The sequence below is a fragment of the Tigriopus californicus genome, chromosome 10 (assembly GCF_007210705.1).
Source record: "Tigriopus californicus strain San Diego chromosome 10, Tcal_SD_v2.1, whole genome shotgun sequence".
Classification (NCBI taxonomy): Eukaryota; Metazoa; Arthropoda; class Copepoda; order Harpacticoida; family Harpacticidae; genus Tigriopus; species Tigriopus californicus.
The window spans coordinates 14,747,100-14,768,815 of record NC_081449.1 but is presented as its reverse complement, the minus strand read 5'-3'; the positions used below and the strand labels follow the sequence as shown (position 1 = coordinate 14,768,815).

At 42.8% G+C, this 21,716-nt stretch overlaps 4 protein-coding genes across 4 annotated transcripts in view; 3 read left to right on the top strand and 1 right to left on the bottom strand.

Annotated features, from left to right (window-relative positions):
• The first annotated feature begins 294 nt into the window (after window positions 1-294).
• Window positions 295-1,171, top strand: LOC131888127 (THAP domain-containing protein 1-like). Its single transcript, XM_059236911.1, has 2 exons — window positions 295-585; window positions 661-1,171. The coding sequence occupies exons 1-2, from the start codon at window positions 381-383 to the stop codon at window positions 1,062-1,064; spliced, it is 609 nt and encodes a 202-aa protein (XP_059092894.1). The 5' UTR covers window positions 295-380; the 3' UTR covers window positions 1,065-1,171.
• A 10,196-nt stretch (window positions 1,172-11,367) lies between these two features.
• On the top strand, window positions 11,368-16,077 carry LOC131888764 (ionotropic receptor 25a-like). The gene is made up of 6 exons (XM_059237693.1): window positions 11,368-11,969; window positions 12,507-12,897; window positions 12,957-13,512; window positions 13,578-14,070; window positions 15,212-15,550; window positions 15,623-16,077. The coding sequence occupies exons 1-6, from the start codon at window positions 11,616-11,618 to the stop codon at window positions 16,037-16,039; spliced, it is 2,550 nt and encodes an 849-aa protein (XP_059093676.1). The 5' UTR covers window positions 11,368-11,615; the 3' UTR covers window positions 16,040-16,077.
• Window positions 16,078-16,165: 88 nt separating this feature from the next.
• On the top strand, window positions 16,166-18,953 carry LOC131888765 (homeobox protein prospero-like). Its single transcript, XM_059237694.1, has 3 exons — window positions 16,166-17,574; window positions 17,913-18,048; window positions 18,132-18,953. The coding sequence occupies exons 1-3, from the start codon at window positions 16,712-16,714 to the stop codon at window positions 18,639-18,641; spliced, it is 1,509 nt and encodes a 502-aa protein (XP_059093677.1). The 5' UTR covers window positions 16,166-16,711; the 3' UTR covers window positions 18,642-18,953.
• A 1,337-nt stretch (window positions 18,954-20,290) lies between these two features.
• LOC131888661 (carbohydrate sulfotransferase 1-like) overlaps window positions 20,291-21,716 on the bottom strand; it is an 11,652-nt gene continuing 10,226 nt past the window's right edge. Inside the window, exon 2 of the mRNA XM_059237577.1 lies at window positions 20,291-21,673. Within this exon, the coding sequence (XP_059093560.1) occupies window positions 20,328-21,673 (1,346 nt within the window). The 3' untranslated portion in view covers window positions 20,291-20,327. The remainder of the gene's footprint in view (window positions 21,674-21,716) is intronic.

The following is a 21,716-nucleotide window of genomic DNA, read 5'->3' as shown; positions in this document are numbered from 1 at the left end:
TGTGCGGACTTCCTTGTTTGATTCAAAACTATGACGTTCATGGTCTTGCTAAAAAAGAAATAATTGCATGTAACGGCTCAAGATAGTCCAAGCCGTCTAAGAGTGCCCAAATGGCCCTGTGACCCCATTTTATCCCCCCCGCGGCTTTAAAGATCATTTCTCATTGTGGTAAAGATTGCATCAAAGCTTCAATCTAACGCAATAACATATTTTCATAATCACGCAACTAAAGTATCAAAGTCGGGCTCCAAAAGTCCGTTTGACACCGTTTGATACATAGATCGACGCTTTGTACAGAGAGCGCTGTTATCGCATGTTTTGCCGTCAGCTGTCGTCGGAGGTCAACAGTTTGTCTCCAATTTCAGTGAGTTTGATGCAAAATGCCGCAGCATTGCGTTGCATTACGTTGCAAAAACCGCTCAAAAGGACGATCCGCGGATGAACCGAAGATCACCTTTCATCGCTTTCCACAAGACAAGTCTCTTCGGAAACACTGGGTGGAGGCCATTCGTCGAGATCTTTGGTCACCAAGTCCTTACTCTCGCCTGTGCTCCAGTCATTTTTCTGATCAGGACTATGTCCCAGGTAAATAAAATCTTTGTGGCTATGGGATGTGGATGCTTTGAATTTTGCCTTGATCAGAATCTCATTTTGTTTCAGACAGACAGAACCGGATGTTAAAGTGGGGCGCCATCCCAAGCAAGTTTGTTGGTCGGCCCGCCCATCGTCCAAAACGGACCTCCACCAGGAGAAAATTGAAGCGACAACGAAATTGTAAATCGGAAAGTTCAAGAGCTTTGGATGATGATGGTCTTTCTGACCAAGCCCCGTCCAAAACGCCAACAATCGACCCCAACTGTGTCGATCACAACTATGCGTACCCAAATGATATTGATCACATTACCAAGCACTGCAATTTTCTCCGAAAATGTCTCCAATCCAAGTTGGCCCAAGAGCGAATCGTCAAAGAAAAGCTAAAGCGTTCCCGATCTTCTGTGGCCAAATTCAAAGAGATGATTGACAAACTTTGGCAAGAAGACATCTTGTCCAGAGAAGGAGTTTAACATGAGGACAAATTTGGCGGTGAAGTTATCGTAGCAAAATAACGGTTGGTACTCTTTGTGAATAAAATGCTTAACTTGTAAGAGAATAAGATACTCGTGCATTCAAACTGTTTGTGATTTGAAGCCCCTAACTTATCAAAAATGAGATGGTGAAATGATAGCAGACTTTAGACTTTAAGGATAAGAATGACGTTTGATTTGAACTTTTTCTCATTTATTTCTTGCCGCATTTGTTCAGTTTCATTTGTCATTTTCAAAAAACCAAAGCTGTTGATTTTAAGCCCACACAAAATGTGCAAGGAGTTGACTTCTTAACCAGCCTAAAGAAACATTCTATTCCTCTACATTAGAAACTCAATGTGCACCAGTCTATCAAGTCTGCTGATTGTGAAGCATTTTATACGGAAAGGGTCACCAAAACTTATGTTGCCCCAAAAGAGCTAAATAATTGTCTCAAGAAATTCAAATCTGGCCCCAAGTAATATAAGACAACCATTTTTATCAGTTTCAACGCTTGCTAATCGTGTCTCATGATAACCAATATTTGCCAAAAAATTAATGATATATTCTACTCCCTTTGTAGGATTGAATCAAACAATTAAACACACTTGAAAATCTTTGTTATCAGATCGCTCGCCTCTCGTTGAAATGATTTTAATCAAAAATGAATGTAAGGGGTGCATATTATTTGATTCACACTCAGTTTTAGCCTTTTACTGATATAGGTGAGATTATGTTGATTGCTTCTATATCACAGTGGTGAAAATACCCTTTAAAGTTTTGATGGAAATTCCCAAGCACATCTTGGCATTTTTCTCCCTTAGAAAATCATGGGGAACAATTTTAATTTTATTGCTTTCTGAAATTCTTGCCCACATAAAAAACTTACATACTTAAAATCATTATAAGAAATAAAATTTTCAAAAAGCCACCCAATGTAAGTTGGGAGCACATTTAGTTAGCTCTTGAATAAGAATTATGAAATCATCTATTTCACCGCTTCTTAGTTACATGGAATTTAGTGGTCCAAATTTCATCGTTTTTAGCCCCAAAATGCCCCGGTTATATGTTAATTCAATTTTCCAAAGAATTAATATCGATTTTCAATATCACAAATACAAAAGATTATTTTTCCTCTTCTTAAATAGTCTCATAATAGCTAAAAATGCTATATAATGTCACTTAAAACACACTAAAAGTGTAATCTTTGAAAATGTGTACATGTGTACACTTAGTTATGCATTTACTTGAATTTTGAAGACAATACATACAACAAACAATGTTATAGATTTTGTCGTTTCTTGAAGACTTTGTTGAAACTGATTAAAAATAGCTTCTTTAATGTTTCATTAATGTTTGTGAAATTTTCAGTGATCACTCAACTAAATTAACCTTGGACGCTTTTAAATATGATTTTTCAAAAATCTGCTTTTTTGAGGGTTTTAGATATGGTTGTGCAAGGTTTTAAGTTAATTTGAAATTATGCAAGAAATGGAAATATAATCATTCATTTTTGCGATAATGAAAATCGATATTACATCTTTGGGAAATTGAATTAACATATAAGCGGGGCATTTTGGGGCTAAAAACGATGAAATTTGGACCACTAAATCCGATGTAACTAAGTAGCGGTGAAATAGATGATATCGTAAATTACATTCAAGAGCTAACTAAGTGTGCTCCTAATTTACATTGAGTAGGTTTTTGAAAATTTTAGTTTTTATAATGGTTTTAGGTATGTAAGTTTTTTATGTGGACTAGAATTCCATAAAACAATAAAGCTAAAGTTGTTCCCTATAACTTTTTGGGGTAGAAAAATGCCAATTTGTGTTTGATAATTTCTCTGGAAACTTGATAGGGCTTTTTGAACACCGTGACATGCTATAGCCAATCTTATAGCTTGAATCCCAAAACAAGTGGTGCCCAACATTGGTGAAAATAGTACATTTACATTTAATCACTCTCTTGTATAGTTAGTTAAGTACTTCATTTTATGCCTTAGATTAATGGAAAATATATTATCTGCTACATTTTATCTTTATTTCTATTGTTTTTTGATCAATCACATTCAATTTTGAACACCAAAGGTTGCTTTCTCAATTTTGCTAAGATATATCCCATAAACTTAATCAAGAAAAATATCATGCCACAGAGGTAATTTGAACTCGGATAACCCTATTGTTATGTTTGGACATGTATATAGGAATATTGTTTTTTTGATATTTTATTAAGGTAAATTTGATATCAGTTTTGCAGTTTTTAAAGAGGAACATAAGTGAAATTTAAGGAGAGAGGCTGATAAGGGTCAACATGTTGGACAACAAAGGCTTGAGTTTTTCTTTTTCAGATTTTTTTTGGTTCCGAGAAGGCAGGATGAAGGCAGACAAGGCAGTCACGGCAGTTGCAGGAAGACCACTTTTTTGAAAAATATCCACTACATATCCACCTAAAAAAAATGGATTCTTTATGTTTCAACCAGTCATTAATGAAGCAAGAACTCGGTTTCGATCATAATGGTTCTTATATCAGGGTTGTCCCTATAACCGAAGCTCTTCCAACGAAATGTCACTGCACAAGGAATTTATTCATGTTGAAAAGTTTCATTCCATAATTGCAGCAGTAATAGCTGAAAGTTGTAACTTCAAGAGTTTTCATGATCAGTGAGAAAGACAAAATATTGAACCAATTTGCTCAAAGCAAGCAATTGCTTTCAGTCGTCAATACTTAATTTGTAATGCTGTTAGAGGCATTTTAGAAGCATTTTTAACATGACTGTTGAAGGATGCCAGAGGAAGGTTATTCCTCCCAGATTATTTTAAAAGCTCCGTCTCAAATGCAGTGACTTATTTGCTACTGATAGGATCAAATAAATGATCAAGGGAGGTTGTGACTAGGGCTTTCAATTTACATTGTCTGTGATGTATGACGTTGGGAGTTATGAATTAATGGAAAATGGATAGTTGAGAATACTGAACCGTTAAAAACTAAGCGTCTGATTTCCATTGAAGAGATATTTGAAAGTTGGAGTTCTTACGTAGTTTGCTTTTAGACATGTAAGGTTTTAGTTTGAGCTAGAATCACAATGAAACAAAAAAGGGAGATTTTCCGTATGATAGTTCGGGTTAAAAATAGCCATTACGAGATAATGTGTTTGGGTATTGCCTTAAAACTTGATACGGAAATATTTATCAACATAACTAAAAGCTGCAGTGTTTTGGTAAAACGTCTGCTTTCCATTGTACAATGTCCGGAAATTGGAACCCCCATAATATCAGGGAAATGGGTTTTATATCTCGATTGTTCAGATAATCGAACTCTGCTTTTTCTTGTGGATTATGATACAGTAGGAATGACAAATGATTAGTGAGTCCAATAAGCAATATGATTCTTGAAATACACTGTATTTTATTTTTAGTTAAAGAAATAACTATTTTCCCCCTGATTGGCTTGAAATGATACAACTCAACGAGACTTGCGACCTTCTTCAGGGTGAGGGAGATTATTCACTCATAGCTGATTGGCTTGAAAAGCGCATTTTTTATATATTTTTGGCGGACTTCCTAACCGCTACTATACTGGAAAGGGGATTGCCAGCAGGTCAAAACTTATTCATTTCAATTAACTTTCAATTTCATATATTATATGATACACCTACAAATTAGAGATTGTTCTTTTCAATTCTATAAAGTTTCTGACTATCTTCAAACCTTCAAAGAAAATTCATCATCTCAATTGTCTTTGTTGCTATTTAAGGGAAAACGCATTGATTTTTAGAAAAAATCCGATCAATTTTCGCGACAAGGTTATGTTATCTTGATTCTGCATCTTGGATTGGCACTTACTACTGAAATTGTAAAAAAACACCATTTTTTCAATCAAAAATGGTGCTTTTATCAGGACGGTTCTTCTATAAGAGAAGTTGTTATAACTAGAAACGAGACATTGTTCCACCTTTGGGTCAATCTTTAGCCAGCAAAGTCAAAGCTACTTTCTGGTATTAAATCACCGCTGTAATGTGTGTCTGATTCCCGCCTATAATCAAACCGAACTACCTTCTAGACTCTTCCCAACATGCGAGGAGTACTCACACGTTGTACTGGGGGGGGGAGAAAGAAACGGGTTTTTTGGGGTGATAGTTTTTGGATGGACATTGGCACGAATAAACCGTTTTAAATACAAACCTACCATGGCGCAGGATATTTAACCAAGGCACCGAGACGTCCCCTTGGTTCCAAGAACACCTGTTTGTGCCTTTGTTCCAAGTGTTTTCCACGTTTGTTCCAAGTGACTTCCCTGTTGTTCCAAGTGAGCTTTACGTTTGCTCCACGTGATATTGGTGACCATGTCCTCTGAGAGAGATGTCTTGGAACGCCTCAAGGCGTCACGCCGGGCATTCAAAGCCCATGTGTCCCGTGCCAAGAAACGCACGTTGGCTGCCGTCAATGAGCATATTAGTGGGGAAGATCCATCTTTATTGGAAATCAATTTGGATGAGTGGAAATCGGCTCTTGAGAAATTTGTGAAAGCCGACGACGAGGTTGTCGGTCACGTCGATGCTGAANTGTATCGTCAGCATAAGAAGAGAGACTGGCAGTAATACTAAACTTTTGAAGTGGGGCAACGAATATTATAAACAAGAGGGGCCCTAAGATGGAACCCTGGGGAACACCTGACTTGACATCATGTATGTCACTAAGGGATCCCTCAACCTTAACAATTTGCTTCCTATCCTGAATTTTATCCAACTGAGAACCTTGCCTTGAATCCCAATGTCATGAAGTCTATTCAACAAAAGGCCATGATCTAGTTTATCAAAGGCCTTGGCAAAAGTAAGATAGACAACATCAACTGACTCATGCCTTTCCAGTCCCTCAATGACCTGCTCTAAATGCTCAATCAGTAGGGTAACCGTGCTAAAAATTTCTTGCTCGAAACTAGTGCTGGCTAGGAGAAAGGACTTCATTGACCTCAAGAAATTCAACAAGTTTGAACTTCATGATCTTCACAAACACCTTCGCAATATTCGACGTGAGAGAATTAGGCTGATAGTTACTGGGGAGCGACTTATCTCCACCCTTTAAAAATTGGTACAACGTGAGCTATCTTTAGTGAAGATGTGTAATATGTGTCTAATTCCCGCCTATAATCAAACCGAACTACCTTCTAGACTCTTCCCAACATGCGAGGAGTACTTACACGTTGTACTGGGGGGGGGGAAAAGAAACGGGTTTTTTGGGGTGGGAGTTTTTGGATGGACATTGGCACGAATAAACTGTTTTAAATACAAACCTACCATGGCGCAGGATATTTAACCAAGACACTGAGACGTCCCCTTGGTTCCAAGAACACCTGTTTGTGCCTTTGTTCCAAGTGTTTTCCACGTTTGTTCCAAGTGACTTCCCTGTTGTTCCAAGTGAGCTTTACGTTTGCTCCACGTGATATTGGTGACCATGTCCTCTGAGAGAGATGTCTTGGAACGCCTCAAGGCGTCACGCCGGGCATTCAAAGCCCATGTGTCCCGTGCCAAGAAACGCACGTTGGCTGCCGTCAATGAGCATATTAGTGGGGAAGATCCATCTTTATTGGAAATCAATTTGGATGAGTGGAAATCGGCTCTTGAGAAATTTGTGAAAGCCGACGACGAGGTTGTCGGTCACGTCGATGCTGACAACGGAGATGCTGATAGGGACATCGATGAAAACGAAAACTTATTCATCCGACACAAGACCCTCATAATTGGTCTCCGAAGGGATTTCGACGCGGACATCGCTCGTCCTCCCAGTCCTCCTTCTCCGTCCCGGGTTGGGTCGACCTCTGATTTGTCCCGTTTTCCAGCTAAACGACCACCAATGTTGGAAACCGACACCGACCATAGGAAGTTTGTGTTATGGCGTCCTTTTTGGGAGAATTACTTCACCCTCATGCAATTGTCCCGTCGTGATCGTTGCACCCAAGTGTCAGCGTTCTGGGAATGTTGTTCCCCCGGTTTTTTCCGTATGGTTCAGCATACCTTAGGAATCCGGCTCGACACAGGTCGTCAGGTCAAAGAAATACTGGATGCAATCGAAGCTCATCTTCGCAGTTTGCGGAACAAACATTTAGACATGCGTGAACTGTTGTCTGTCATGCAGAAGGAGAGCCAATCTTACACATCGCTTTGCAATGAGATCCGTGAGCGTGGCGAATACGCTGACGTTACCCACATCACTGAGGATCGCCTATTGGTCGGGATCCTGTTGCAAGCAATGAAGAACGAACCGGATAAAGCTAAACTCATGGTGAAGGATCCGTCTACATTCAATGAGGCTCAGAATTGTATTCTGGAGCTCGAAACTGCGAGGCGAGGTGCTAAGCAGATTGGACAACCGTCTACTTCGTCTGGGACCAAGGAGATCAGCGCTATCTGTTCCACTTCTTATAAGTCCAAGAAAACCGGTCAGGCTGGTCCGAAAGTTGGTGAATCTCTGTTCACGTGCATCCCATCGTATTGTCTCGATTAGCGGAGAAACCCTGTTCCAGGTTGGACAGTTCAGTGTGGACATTTCCATTGACGACGTTGTTGCACCGGACATTCCGGTCGTGGTATGTCGTAACGTCAAGGGTTTCTACCTCAGTTTGGATGCCTGCAAGTCCCTACATATTGTGGGTCCCGACTTCCCACAACCCTGTCACCGTTCGCAGATATTGGCCGTCGAGTCTCTGTCTATCCCTGTCCCTGTTCAAGATCAGAGTGTTCCTGAAGTCCCGTCTTCTGGAGAAGTTTGGCCAGATCGCCATATCTGGATCCAGACTTTGTCCGATTCACCTGAATTGTTACCTGATCATACTGCATTTTCTGTTGTGGACCGAAAATTGCGTTCTGTTTATGCAGACGTCTTCGACGATTCTGTGGAACTACGTCCCATGTGTGGACCTGTCGTTGGTGAACCTATGAGGATCACGTTAAAAGATGGATACAAACCATTCGCTATTCACGCGGCTAGGCAAGTGCCCTATGCTTTGCAAGACAAAGTCAAGTCGGCTTTGGAGTACATGGAACAACGAAATATTATTGAACGTGTTGGTGATGTTCCGACTGAATGGTGCCACCCCGTTGTCATCATTCCCAAACCGAACGGTGATATCCGTTTCTGCATCGATCTCACTAAATTGAACAAGGAAGTGCTGCGTACTACGCACCATACGAAGACCCCAACCGAGGCTGTTGGAGGTTTCCACCCGCATGATCGATATTTTGCCAAACTCGACTTGGTCAAAGGTTATTGGCAGATGCCATTACACACCGATGCCCAGCCCCTTACTACGTTCATCACCGTGTTCGGACGGTACAAGTTCCTCCGAAGTCCAATGGGGTTCATATCCACTGGGGATAGTTTCAGTTACCGTGGGGACGTAGCGATGGACGGCCTGAATGTTCACAAAGTCGTGGACGACATTGCGATGGGCCACTCATCATTTCGAGGCCTGGTTTCTTTGATATGTGACGTTCTTGAAAGGTGTTCTCGACACGGCCTGACTGTCAGCAAGGAAAAGTCAGTTCTTGCGGCGTCAAAAATCAAGTTTGTGGGATAATGCATTTCCCATGGTTCTATTGAAGCGGACCCCTCCAAGTTGGATGCCATTGCAGATTTTCCCGTTCCAACTACAAAAACCGACCTCCATTCGTTTTTGGGTTTGGTTAACCAATTGGGCGGATTCAGTTCGTTCATAGCTGAAGCAGCTGGACCACTTCGAGACCTTTTGCGTAAACGGTCCGAGTTTGCGTGGTACCCCGACCACACCAGTGCATTTGTCAAGGTCAAAAATGCACTCGTCTCCCCACCAGTTCTTGGAATGTTCCACCCTTCTTACGAGACTGTCCTACAAACCGATGCCTCTCGTTTACATGGACTCGGGTTTGTTCTTTTACAAAGGCAAGAAGGACAATGGCGACTAATCCAGTGTGGGAGTCGCTTCCTAAAGGATGCTGAGACACGTTACGCCGTCATCGAGCTTGAGGCCTTGGCCATTTTCTGGGCTATCAACAAGTGCAAAGTGTTTTTGCGTGGCCTCCCGTCTTTTGTGGTGCTGTCCGACCACAAGCCGCTAGAGTCCCTGTTTAATAATTACACACTCGCAAGCATCGAAAACCCTCGTGTCCTTAATTACCGTTCTCGTCTGTGCGATTATTCTTTTCTGGTCCATTGGAGGAAGGGATCAGAACAACTAATACCAGATGCGCTTTCTCGTGCTCCAATTCAAAACCCCGGCGAATCAGATGATAGTGATTTAGATTCCGTTCAAGTAGGAGCCCTCTCCCAGCCTGGCCATGACCTTGTATTGGAAGAACTCCGGCACGCTGCCCGCGGTGATCCAAAATATCAAGAACTAGTGTCCTTCATTACCTCGGATTTCAAATGCACTCCAAGTGAATATGTTCGTCAGTTCCGTAAAATGTTTTCTGAACTTTTTATCGAGGACGACCTCGTACTTAGGGGCCACCAAATCGTCATCCCACCAAGCGCTATCAAAGATGTCCTGAGACGCCTGCATGCAAGTCAACAAGGTCTGGAAAAAACCAAGCGCCGTGCCAGACAGACGGTTTACTGGCCGGGATTTACTAATGACATTACAACTACATTGGAAAGCTGTGATTCTTGTCAATTATATCGTCCCTCGAATTCCCCCGAGCCTCTAGATCAAGATCCTATCCCAACCAGGGCTTTTGATGTCGCTACGAGCGACTTATTTCTCTATGGATCTGACCATTATCTCGCTTATGCTGATCGATATTCCGGGTTCCCGCTTATTGCGAAATTCAGTGACGTACCGTCTTCGAGTGATGTCATCAAAGTGTTTCGCAAGCTCTTTTCACTTATGGGAGTTCCACGCATCCTGCGATCAGATAATGGCCCGCAATATCGTTCGGAGGAAATGCAAGCTTTCCTCCAAGAATGGGGTGTGATATGGAAGCCGTCATCCCCATATCATCCCCAAAGTAACGGGCATGCAGAGATGTCCGTCAAAATCCTCAAGCGATTGCTCCAAAAGACTGGTGGTAATATGAATACTAATGAGTTCCACGCAGGTCTTTTGGAACTCCGAAATTCCCCGCGAGAGGATGGCCTTTCGCCCTCTCAAAGAGTTTTCGGCCAACCACTCCGATCCCAAGTCCCTGCAAACTGGCGATCATACCATGCCGAGTGGCAAAAGAATGCAGAGGAGGCCGATGCTCAACGTCTTGAAACGACGGCCAAGCGCAAATTCTATTTTGATCGATCTACTCGCCCTCAAACCACCATCCCGTCTGGTTCCCATGTTCTCGTGCAAGATCCCACATCTCTTCGGTGGGACAAAATGGCCCAGGTCGTTGGCACAGAGGATAAACGCCGATACCAATTGAGGTTCCCGTCAGGGAGGTCGCTCTGGCGTAATCGCAAGTTCCTTCGCTTGATCAAGAACCTGTCAGACCTGCCGGAGGATGAAATCGAAAATATGGATACTCCAACTCTCCGGCGAAGTACCCGGCGAACCCATCCGCCAGATCGCTTCTGCCCCAGCGGCGAAATTTAAGATCAAATGTGTTTTTATATCATTGATCTCCCGATGGGGGAGTTGTAATGTGTGTCTGATTCCCGCCTATAATCAAACCGAACTACCTTCTAGACTCTTCCCAACATGCGAGGAGTACTCGCACGTTGTACTGGGGGGGGGGAAAGAAACGGGTTTTTTGGGGTGATAGTTTTTGGATGGACATTGGCACGAATAAACCGTTTTAAATACAAACCTACCAACCGCATAAGCTGTGGCTGTGGCAGCTTAAATGGGCGAGCTTTCTGTATCTCCCGAGGGTGTGGTTAAAATTAATGATGGCCGTAATAACTCGTAATAGTGACTCATTTTTGGTACCAGTACACCCATCATCAGATCGCAGGCTAAGCGAGAGAGCTGCCATTTGCCTTTTTGGTGAACAAACAAACGTCAAGTCAAAACCCAACTTTTGTCGCCTTTTTCAAACTTACTACGGTTTCGCAACTTTCCTTCACCTAAAAAACACACCTTGAAAATTGAAAAGGAACTCTTCGGACGCTATCATTTCCCTCAAAATGGCTCGTTTTTATGATGTTGCGATTGTTATCAAAAAATGTTTCATTGTCATGCGTTACTTGAATTGATTGGCCTTTTACCTTCCACCACAATCAATGAAATCTACATGCTTATCAAAGTAGTACAAACAGCCCCTAAAAAACCAACCGCAATATTTTGTCGGTCCAATGCATTCAGTTCAAAGGGTCTTGAATAAAAAATGATGTTCGTGGCCGTGCCAACAGGCTGGTTTTTGTGTCCTCCTCGAATATGCATTGGAAAGCCTTGCCTTTCCAACGACTTCATTTATTCTTCAACACTTCGTGAAGAAGCGTGGTGGCTTGTTCCAAGAAGGCAAACCATTGGAACTGGTTACCACCAAGGCACAGATTGTCTTTGAACCATTGGTATCCAATTATTGACTTTCATCAATATTCTTTAGACCTTCTTGCTCGAATTGATGAACTCTTAGCGTCAGTCGCGAACATGCTTCTTAACTTAGTGGTCCTCGGCCTTTGTTCCACTCTGGCTCAAGGACAATTCAAGATCCGATTGATATCCGAGAAGGATCAGCAAGAGATGGTTGAACGATTCACATCGGGCATTGCTGCTGTTCAAGCGGCAACTACTGACTTAACCATTGACGTGGAAAGCGTGCCCATAGACCGCGAAAACGACATGATACAACTCAACGAGACTTGCGACCTTCTTCAGGGTGAGGGAGATTATTCACTCATAGCTGATTTGGCTTGGGGTGGATGGATGGGGTTACAGGATCAAGCTGAGGCTGGTGGATTTCCCTACCTTCGATTAGAAGCGGCAAATCATCAGTTTGTTCAGGTGAGCTCATGCTATTGAAGCAGTAGTTCTGTTTTTATTAATCTATTGCAAATGTAATGATTGGATATTTACGTTTCATGGCTTAGTATGATGCTGGGTCTGGGTAGAAACTTGGTTTGCAATCAAGCCAGGCAATTTCGGATCGAATCTAAGATTCAGTTTTCAAATTTGGTTCAAAAAAAGTAATGTTGAAAGGGTTTTCATTTGTCTTACCTGTGTAACACTATAAATATAAGTGGGATGTTATTATACAGACAATCCGGATTCCTTTCTGAAGTCCCAAACTGCTGCTTAGCACGCTTTTAGATTCATGAATGTAAACTTGCACAATTGTTATGATAAGATTGATAAACAGTAGAAAACTCGAGCTGGTTCTCTTTCTTACTTCTTAGTTCATGATTTGATGATTTTCATTGCCGTAAACATGATTTTGGGCAACCTTTAATGGTGCTTCTATTGTCTTGAAGTGCAATTTTAGCTACTCATATTCCTACGTGTCATGTCCTCAATTCAAAATACAAACTCGTTCTCTGGCAGGGAGCAGACGATTACTTGAAGGACCGTGACGCCATTGATGCGGCATTAGTGTTCCAATCGGAAATCGATCTAGACCAGAGTCTGTATTATCTAATTGGTAACTCGTACATTCGCGTGATTGTCATCAACAAGGATGAGCCAGGGGCAATGGAAAGGCTGGCCAAGATGAGACCATCACCTAGTTACTACATTGCTCATGGTACCACGTCCGCTTTAGCCACAGTGTATAATGAGGCTCGAGCCAGATCTTTGCTCAAGAGAGATGCTCGTTGGACCTTCGTGTTCCAAGATTGGAAGTCCGACGATTTTCCCTTGGACGACTTGGAGGTCCAAGTGACCTTCTTCACCATGGATAATAGCGATTGTTGCGTGGTGAAGAACAAGCCTGGAGGTTGAGCAAGAAATAAGAAGTAAGCTTACTTTCATGGTGTTGATAATGTATTCCTTCAGATGCATGTACTTGTGAGGAGGACACCAATCCAGCCAACGCATTCATGGAGGAGGCTGGGAAGATGGTAGGCGAAACTTTGAAGACTTTGAAAGAGACTGGAACCAATTTATCCGGCGTCTTAAACTGCTACCAAACCAATGAGGACAAAGCCAAGGCCACGGCCTTTCAGACCCAATTGATCGACTTGGTCAAGGCCTCCCGATTGGAATACATGGAGGATAAGAAGATGCTCAATTTTCCCTTGAAACTGGACGTGTCTGCTCGCAATGCCAGCACAAGCTATCCCATGGGAGTTTGGGACAAGACAAATGGATTCGTCAAGGCCAGCACCTATGTGCACCAAGAAATACCACGATTTTTTCGCATTGGCACAGTGCCTACCACCCCTTGGGCTTACATTAAGATGGATGAAAACGGCAGGGTGATAAAGGACGCCGCAGGTCGGCCTTCGTTGGGCGGGTATTGTGTGGATATGGTGGAAAAGCTGAGTAAAAAAATGCACTTTGATTATGAGCTCATCTTGCCCACGGATGGAAGCAACTCATATGGTCAAAAGTGAGACACGACAAGACTTGCTTGTTTCCTGTCCCAATTTTCCCATGAACCATGCTCTTTTTTAGGGATAAAAGTGGTAATTGGAACGGAGTGGTGGGCGATCTCGTGAATGGCGAGATCGACATTGCCGTGGCCGGTATGACCATGACCTCTGAACGAGAGGAAGTTATCGACTTTGTGGCGCCATACTTTGACCAATCTGGGATCTCCATCATCATCCGGAAACCGGTGCGTGCCCGATCCCTCTTCAAGTTCATGGAGGTGCTTCGAGTCGAGGTCTGGTTCGCGATCCTCGCGGCCTTGATCGTCACGGCTTTGATGCTTTGGTTCTTGGACCGATTCTCGCCTTACTCCGCTCAGAACAACAAGCAGGCGTATCCGTTTCCATGTCGGGTTTTCACACTGAAAGAAAGCTTTTGGTTTGCATTGACATCGTTCACGCCCCAAGGGGGTGGTGAGGCACCAAAGTCCCTATCTGGGCGGGTTCTAGTGGCCGCTTATTGGCTCTTTGTGGTTTTGATGTTGGCCACTTTCACCGCTAATTTGGCGGCGTTCTTGGTAAGTTGGGACATCTGCAATGACTTCGTCTAGACTTTTTCCTTCTCAGTATTAGTAGAAACGTCCCAAAAAGTATCCTTTCTATCCATTACTAGCATTTTTATTTCGGACCACATAGCGAGGGTCCCGAAATTGAGTTTCTTCTCTTTTAGCTACCGTAAATCCAACGAGATAGGTCAAATAGGTGCGGTTATTAATTATTTTGGTAGTGCCACAAGCTTGCTATAGTATTTGATGCGATAGGTGACACTTTGCTTCCCTTACAATAAAAAAAGTTTCAATCCGTCTTCCAAAAGGCCAATTACCTTGGCAATAGCAAGGCGAGTCATTTTGCGTACCGAGCCTAGAAATCACACCAACCAATAAACCAAAGGCCAAGCATAACGAAGCATTCTGATACTTATGTCGAATATGTGTAAATTCAAGAGAGGAGCACAATATCGGGATAAAATATATACGTACTCATCTCTGACACAAACTTTGAGTCCATTGTTCAATTTGCTTCCCTCAAACATCCGTGGTAAAAACGTACCTAGACGTTGATCCGGTAGCATCTTTCCAGCCAGATTTGAACAAATTCGTAAAATCATGCCAGATCAACGATACATTCAAGGGCTTGCTAGGTCTGCCAACTCAAATTCGCTGGCTGATCAAATATTATGTAAAGTTGAAGTGGCAACTAATGGACAAAATATGACTATTTTAAATACCTGACTTGTATCTTGCTTGGAACAAAAAGTAGTGGAGTGGTTGAAGTTAAAACCCGCCTGATTTTGTACTATTGAATGAGGAAATACTTGATCAGTCTTGGCTTATACTATATTAAATATTTAGTTGTTGCTGGGATATTCTCCAATGGAATTGGTTGAGCTCTGTATAACAGCACTTTAAACATTCATTCAGCACTTCATGGAACGGATAATAAATGAAACGAGTGCAGATCTACTGAATAATTGATTATTTTGAGGGTTTCATCGTTCAGGCAAACACCTAGATAATCAATAGACCATGAATTATTTAGCCAAATAATGCATCATTCTTTTACACTTAATGGGACCGTATGAAGCGATGAAAGGGTTCCATTGATCAAAACCAATTTGATAATAAAGCCTAACATTCATAATGATTCATACCCACCTAGACTGTGGAGCGAATGCAAACTACAGTTCAAGGTCTGGAGGAGCTGGCTCAACAATCGAAGATTAATTATACCGTCGTGTCGGACTCGGCCTACTTTGAATACTTCAAGAATATGGCCGGAGCCGAGGAGGACCTGTATCGGGTCTGGAAAAACCTGACCTTGAGCAGCGATGCCGATCAGGCCAAATACAGAGTGTGGGATTACCCCATTAAAGAGCAATACACACACATCTTCAAGACCATCAAAGCCAGTGGATTGGTCAGCTCCCCTAAAGATGGTTTTGACAAGGTGTTGGCCGATGAGCAAGGCACATTCGCTTTTATTCATGATGCTGCAGAGGTAATTGCGACCTTCAACGGGAACATTTCCATTGGAACATAACTCCTTGTCCTTTAACTCAAAACTTTACAGATCCGATACGAGTTCTATAACAATTGCAACTTCACCGAGGTTGGTGAGCCGTTTGCTGAGCAACCTTACGCCGTGGCTGTTCAACAAGGAAGTCACCTCCAGGAGGAGATCAGTAAGGTGATTCTGGAGCTCCAGAAAGATCGATATTTCGAGACCCTATCGTCCAAGTATTGGAACAGCACCCTTCGCAGTCTTTGTCCAACCTTAGATGACTCGGAGGGAATCACGTTGACCTCATTAGGGGGCGTGTTCATTGCCACTTTGGCGGGATTGGGCATTGCCATGGTGGTTCTAGCTTTTGAGGTCTATTTCCAACGGAAGCAGGGCAAGAACGAAGTAATGGATATCTCGCAGGACATGAACTACAAACCCAAAGTGGGCATCATTCAAGTTGGATCTCGTCAAGTGCATATGTAAAGCCCTTTGAATTTATGAAAAGAACACCTCTCAGCCTATCTTTCGAGTTCAGTTCCTTTGTTTTATTTCCGTGCTTGACCTCGCCGAGAAGTTTGTATTTTGACCTCAAACCTGAAGTGAGGCCTAACAGGAGTGAGATGCGCCCTCGTCGTCGAATGAGCGAATGAGGCATTACTAGTCATTCGCCTGAAAACGACCACGACCCCAAATTCCGGACTACGTACGCTCATCTTTCCTCGTCCACAACAAGTTTGCATGCCTTGGGTGGAAAGGGAAGTTTTCCTGAACTGAATGATAAAGAGCTACATAACCTGCCACACAAGATATGCCAAATCAGCACAAACGTAGGTTTTGAAATAATATAATTGTGATTCGTGAATCTTTTGGCTTGTGTAGAGGCAGTGAAAGTTTCAAAAGCGAGCTTTTTTTGCAATTGAATGCCCATTTATATACCTAATTCATGCTGTTACCGTACATGATCATATATGGATCAGACCGAGTTCGCTCTGCCTTCATCTCGTCGTCCGTTGTGTGCATGTCGACATGAGCAAAATTCCCCTGCAAGCCAATTGTATTGCACATACTGTACAGTTGGAAAGCATTCAAGAATAAGCCAGTCTCAATTACCTTGATCATGAACTAGAGTGTAAAACAAACAACAAAGGCGTTGATATGCCCACCTCAACTCCAGAGCGGAGTGGTTCGGGGGTGAAGACCTCAGGGGATTGGATGTCACTCTTCTTGGGATCCTCGAGCTCTCGGGGAGGAGGGTTGTCTTCGCCGAGTCTTTACTCATCTCCTTCATCATCATCTATCGGTTCATCGAGGTTGTACAATCGCTCCTCTTCCTACACCCCATCCGAATATGGAAGTGGAACATCGTATGGATCTCGGTATTATTCGAGAACCACCTCCAGTTACTTGGATAACTACCGCACATCAACCAATACCCCATCCAGTAGTCGATCTTTGAGGTTTCAAAACTCGATCGATAGGACGAAAATCGATCTTGAGAGTCAGAAAACACGTCAAATTGAGAACAACCCATCTCCTCCTGATCATGAAGAAACTCGCACGTCCCAAGAGGATCATGTCACACGGCCCAAAACTCGGCATCGTGCTACGGTGCTCAATGGATCTGTTGTACGGATAAGTCGGAACCAGGCTGTGAATGAGTCGTCGAGCGATGAGGATGAAGACGATGAGGATGACGAGTCTGATGAAGAATCCATTGAAGACACTGCAGCCGAGTCTGAACATGTTCCAGAGTTACCTAGTCGACCCCTGCCACCTCCAGAGGATCCCTTGGTTGTGGAAGAGCGAATGCTGAACGCTCAATTGGCCCTAAGCTTTACGCTCACCATGACGGATGAAGAGAACATTCGGCAACGTTTGCTTGAGATTAGGAAACAGCGCATGAAGAGGAGTCAATCCGAGACAGAAAGCGTTCTTTTGGACAAGTTTGAGAGAGAATCCGAGGAGCTATGTGAATCCACTCGGGCCAAAGAAGAAGAGGAGAAGATTCTCGTTCAAAGGTAGGCGGCTTTTAAGCAAGTACATGCACGTAAATGCCGATAGGAATGGGTTTGTGGAGGAACCTGAGCATGAAAAGCGGTTAAGCTTCATATGCTACTTGAATTCAGCATCTTTTTCCAAATGACCACCCGGGGGTTGTACTTGTCCTTTCTAAAAGTAATGGACGTAATCCGTTCGTTCCATTATCTAGATGTCTCTGAAAAGTGATGACAAAGTCATTACTCGCGGGGGTTTCAAAATATTCTCACAAGGCTGCCGAGGCCAAAGTCTGCTTACCGTATTGTACAAACTTTTTGTTCTTGATAGACTTTGATTTAGAGTTGGTTCCCAATTTCAGGCTCTCGGCCGAAGGACTGCGAGAAGTGGAACAAAAAGATATTCAAGTCAGACTCCAAGAGCTATTTCGAGACCGACGAAATACCTTGGATACCACCAAAAAGAGCATGGAATCTCATTACGAGCACATGCTTCAGGTAAAACTGCCCTGGAGAGGAACCTCCGCTCGCCTTTTAAGATAATGACCAAGTTACAGTCCCGCTTCCTCAACCGTTTGTAGGAAACCTCTACCGAGATGACCGAATTGGAGGCCTCGATCCGCGGGAAGCAACAACTGATGGACAAGATCCAAGAGGAGATCCTTTCCATGACAGTCAAAAAGGAGCTCCTCTCTAGTGGCATTAACAAGATTAATCATCGCCATCAAGAACGCTCCGAGCAGATCGATGCGCAGCAAAAAGAGATCGACCAAAAGATGAGCCAATTTGCCGTTCTGGCGCCTCCTCCTTGTACAAGGAAGTCCACGAACGGCATGAGCGAATCCGAGCTCAAGGAACTCGAGCAGGAATTGGAGTGTCCCATTTGCATGGACATCTCGCGTCCTCCGATTTACCAATGTGAGGAAGGACACATCATCTGTTCCACCTGTAAGCCTCTCCTGACTCATTGTCCCCATTGTTCCAAGTTGTACTTGAATCCGGTGATTCGTTGTCGTTTTGCCGAGAAGCTGGCAGATAAATATTTCAAGCTGGTGGAGAAGGTCAATGAAGAGTTGGCAGAAGAGACCTGACTTCAAATGCTGAATGCCTTGAAACGATACCATTTGGACCTTGTTCTCGCCGCCCACCTTGATCCAAAAAAGCTGTTTGATTTGTCCCTTAACTCCCAGGAGCCCTTTTAATTTGTTTGTAAACAATGGATAATCTTTGGTCTAATGATTGACTGCAGCACATTTTCCTAATAAACATGACAAAATGCAAATTCGGTGACAAATAAAGACGCTTTTTTCGAAAGTGAAAGATTGCCAATCACTCTGGAATTTGATGATAAAGCATACCGAAAATCGCGCAGTTGGAAATAAAAGGTTGTGTGTGCTGAACGACGATGTATATATCTAACAATGATTTTTCAGTTTATGCGAGATTACGTGTCATGTGGGTGAGATTTTTCTTTTTTGGTTTGGTTTTTCACAGGCTTCCCACGGTACCATGAAAATGAAAAATTTAAATTCGTCTGTTCATTACCTCTCAAACTTTATGTAATAATTGATCTACCAACGAGTTCGAGTTGGCAGACCGAGATTTTCCTTGAATGTATGGTTGATCTGGATTGCTATCTTAAAATTTGTCCAATCAGACTTGAAAGATGTAACCGGATTAACGAGTCCTACGTATTCCCTACGAATATTAGAGGGAAGCAAATTAAACAATGAAGGAGCCCGAGAAAGAAGAGAAGTGGACTTCATTGTTCGAACTAGCCTGGATTCTCGAGGGCTTGAGGGTGCTCTCAAAACGCACGCACATTAAACCTCTATGGTCTCTAGAATTGACCCTAAATCCTGGGTTGGGACAAAGCTCATGATTGGATTTGAAGACGTACATTGTCAGATGTCTTCCGTAACTTCAAAAACAGAATGCGATTGTAATTTGTGATTAAAAAAGCTCAATTACAATGGTCCAAATGTAATTAATTACATTTACATGAAAATGAAATTGCAATTGCAATTACAATTACAACACAGGTCTGTTACCGGATCGTAAGAAAGGCTTGGGGCAAACATTTTAGAGCCTATATCTCTGGACCGGATAAATTGATCTGTGAACAATCTTTTCCTGTTTTCAGACCTATCTTTTCGATGCAAAAAGTCAATAAATACTTGTCCATAAAAATCATTATCTTGGAAGATGGAAGCAAAAATGCAACTCGGCAATTTTGCTTGACAGGCAGCTCAAGAAGAAGGTGATCACAGAGAGTGCAGGCGTGCTCATCAGGGCCGTGAAAAGCTGAAGACTCCGCAAGATCAATTGCACAGGACTTGTCGATGGTCGTAGGAAATTAGAACGAAAAAGAAATTCTATAACTCAACCTCTTGGACTACTCCAAGTCCATCTTGGGGCAAGTAGAAACCAAGGCGTGTAAGGCCGGCGCAACAAAGCAATGTTGAAGAGCTCAAGCAAGACCCCCGTGAACAATGCCTGGGCCTCCATGGGCGCCGATTACATCGGAACCACTTTTGCAGCCTTCGGTTCCCCCATGGAGGAATCAACAAAGCTAAGATTGAGTACATCGGTTGATCCAATCCTGCTTTATCAAGTTCTGCTTTAACTTTCTTGTTTAATAAAAGAGTAAAAGAGACCATCAAGTATATTATCGTGACCACCTTTTTTCTTGTCAAATTCAGTTTTGTTGTTCATAGAAACGACAATGAAAACTGGGAATAATAGCTGTTCTTTTTCTCCTCATTATTCTGAAATTTCTAGACAGTCTCCCAAGGCCAAATGTCTTCAACTGTCTTGGAAATAACTTGGAAATCAGGATCATACTTTTGTTTCATCGTATCAATCAGTTTATAACCACCTTTCTCCATGGGTATCGCACACATCTCTTGAATTCGATGGATCTTTTCCAAATCCATCTGATGTCGCCAAGCAAAGGCTGTCGTCTTGGAATTGCGGTAAGTGCCACTGGGATCGACAAAAATCCCAGTTCCCTGTTTTGTATTTTGCGACACCGTGGGATTTTGATCTGTTTCGGTATGAGTCTTGATAAAATTGTTTACTCCTGAATTTTGCGGCAGCTCTAAAAACTGCAAAATGTTTTTCACCCTCTCGTATGGATTCAAGCTCAGATCTTCATATCGAACAAGATAGATGCGACCAGGATATCTATCGCGAAGAGTGTAAGCCCACGTGATGTCGCGATCAAGATCTTGACAAGTTCTGGTCACGTTGGAACATTCGTCTCGGAAGCACCAACGGCTGTTAGATCGGGAATTCATCGTGCCTCTGGGGTCACGGATTAAAACAATCACTTTTAGGTTGACAAGTTCTGGATCTGCCAATAGCTTAGCTGCATATTCCACCCTCAATCTGACAGTTTTGATCAATTGAATGGGAAATAGAGGACATACGGCCTGATAAAATTCGGGCATGAAGCAAGCAGCTTTGTTGGGCAGAAGTTTGCGGCAGACCTGCCACACCCTGGTATTGTCGTCCACGAGAAATTGCTTACCCTCTAGTGAGGCGTGATGAAAATATTCCAGAGCATTGGAATCATACTTGCACTTAAACAGTGATTTCAATAAGCTTATGGCTGGCTCGTGGTTTTCAAGATTAGTTTCTTTCCTATAGGTGTAATGAAGAGGTTCGAAGGAGTAAAAAGTCCCTGGAAAAGTCCGAATGATGTCGCCTGTGAAAGAGGACCCACTCCGCCACGTGGTGGCAATCAGGATTTGTCGAGCATTTTCCGAGGGGATCTTATCGCCAACTCGAAAGGGAACATCATTTCCTTTGGTAGTTGTAAGCACGGCAGCGTTGGCGGCATCAAAACCAGGGGGATCTGTGCTTGTAATGTCTGCGAAAGAGGAAACATCTTCCTCGTATTTGATTTCGCGATCAAGTCGCGCTTTAATGTGTTCTGCTCCAAAATAGATTGGATTTTCCATTCCATCTTGTAGAAGAGAACTTTGATCAAATAGCGCTGAGTTTGGTTGGACGATAATTCTGTTGTGATTTTCCGTTTCTGCTAATGTTTGAACCGGTGTATGGTCAGTACTTGACACATTTTTGGGTGAGGCTTCCTCAAAGTTCCGAGCTTGCAAATCTAAAATATGAATAGAAAATAAATCGATATTTAAGGCATTCTA

Bases quoted from the DNA above. Each gene is read 5' to 3' on its own strand.
- LOC131888127 (XM_059236911.1), top strand. From the start codon at position 381: ATGCCGCAGCATTGCGTTGCATTACGTTGCAAAAACCGCTCAAAAGGA. The intron at 586-660 runs GTAAATAAAATC...ATTTTGTTTCAG, and splicing joins TGATCAGGACTATGTCCCAG to ACAGACAGAACCGGATGTTA.
- LOC131888764 (XM_059237693.1), top strand. From the start codon at position 11,616: ATGCTTCTTAACTTAGTGGTCCTCGGCCTTTGTTCCACTCTGGCTCAA. The intron at 12,898-12,956 runs GTTGAGCAAGAA...GTATTCCTTCAG, and splicing joins GGTGAAGAACAAGCCTGGAG to ATGCATGTACTTGTGAGGAG. The intron at 13,513-13,577 runs GTGAGACACGAC...GCTCTTTTTTAG, and splicing joins AGCAACTCATATGGTCAAAA to GGATAAAAGTGGTAATTGGA.
- LOC131888765 (XM_059237694.1), top strand. From the start codon at position 16,712: ATGCCCACCTCAACTCCAGAGCGGAGTGGTTCGGGGGTGAAGACCTCA. The intron at 17,575-17,912 runs GTAGGCGGCTTT...TCCCAATTTCAG, and splicing joins GAGAAGATTCTCGTTCAAAG to GCTCTCGGCCGAAGGACTGC. The intron at 18,049-18,131 runs GTAAAACTGCCC...AACCGTTTGTAG, and splicing joins ATTACGAGCACATGCTTCAG to GAAACCTCTACCGAGATGAC.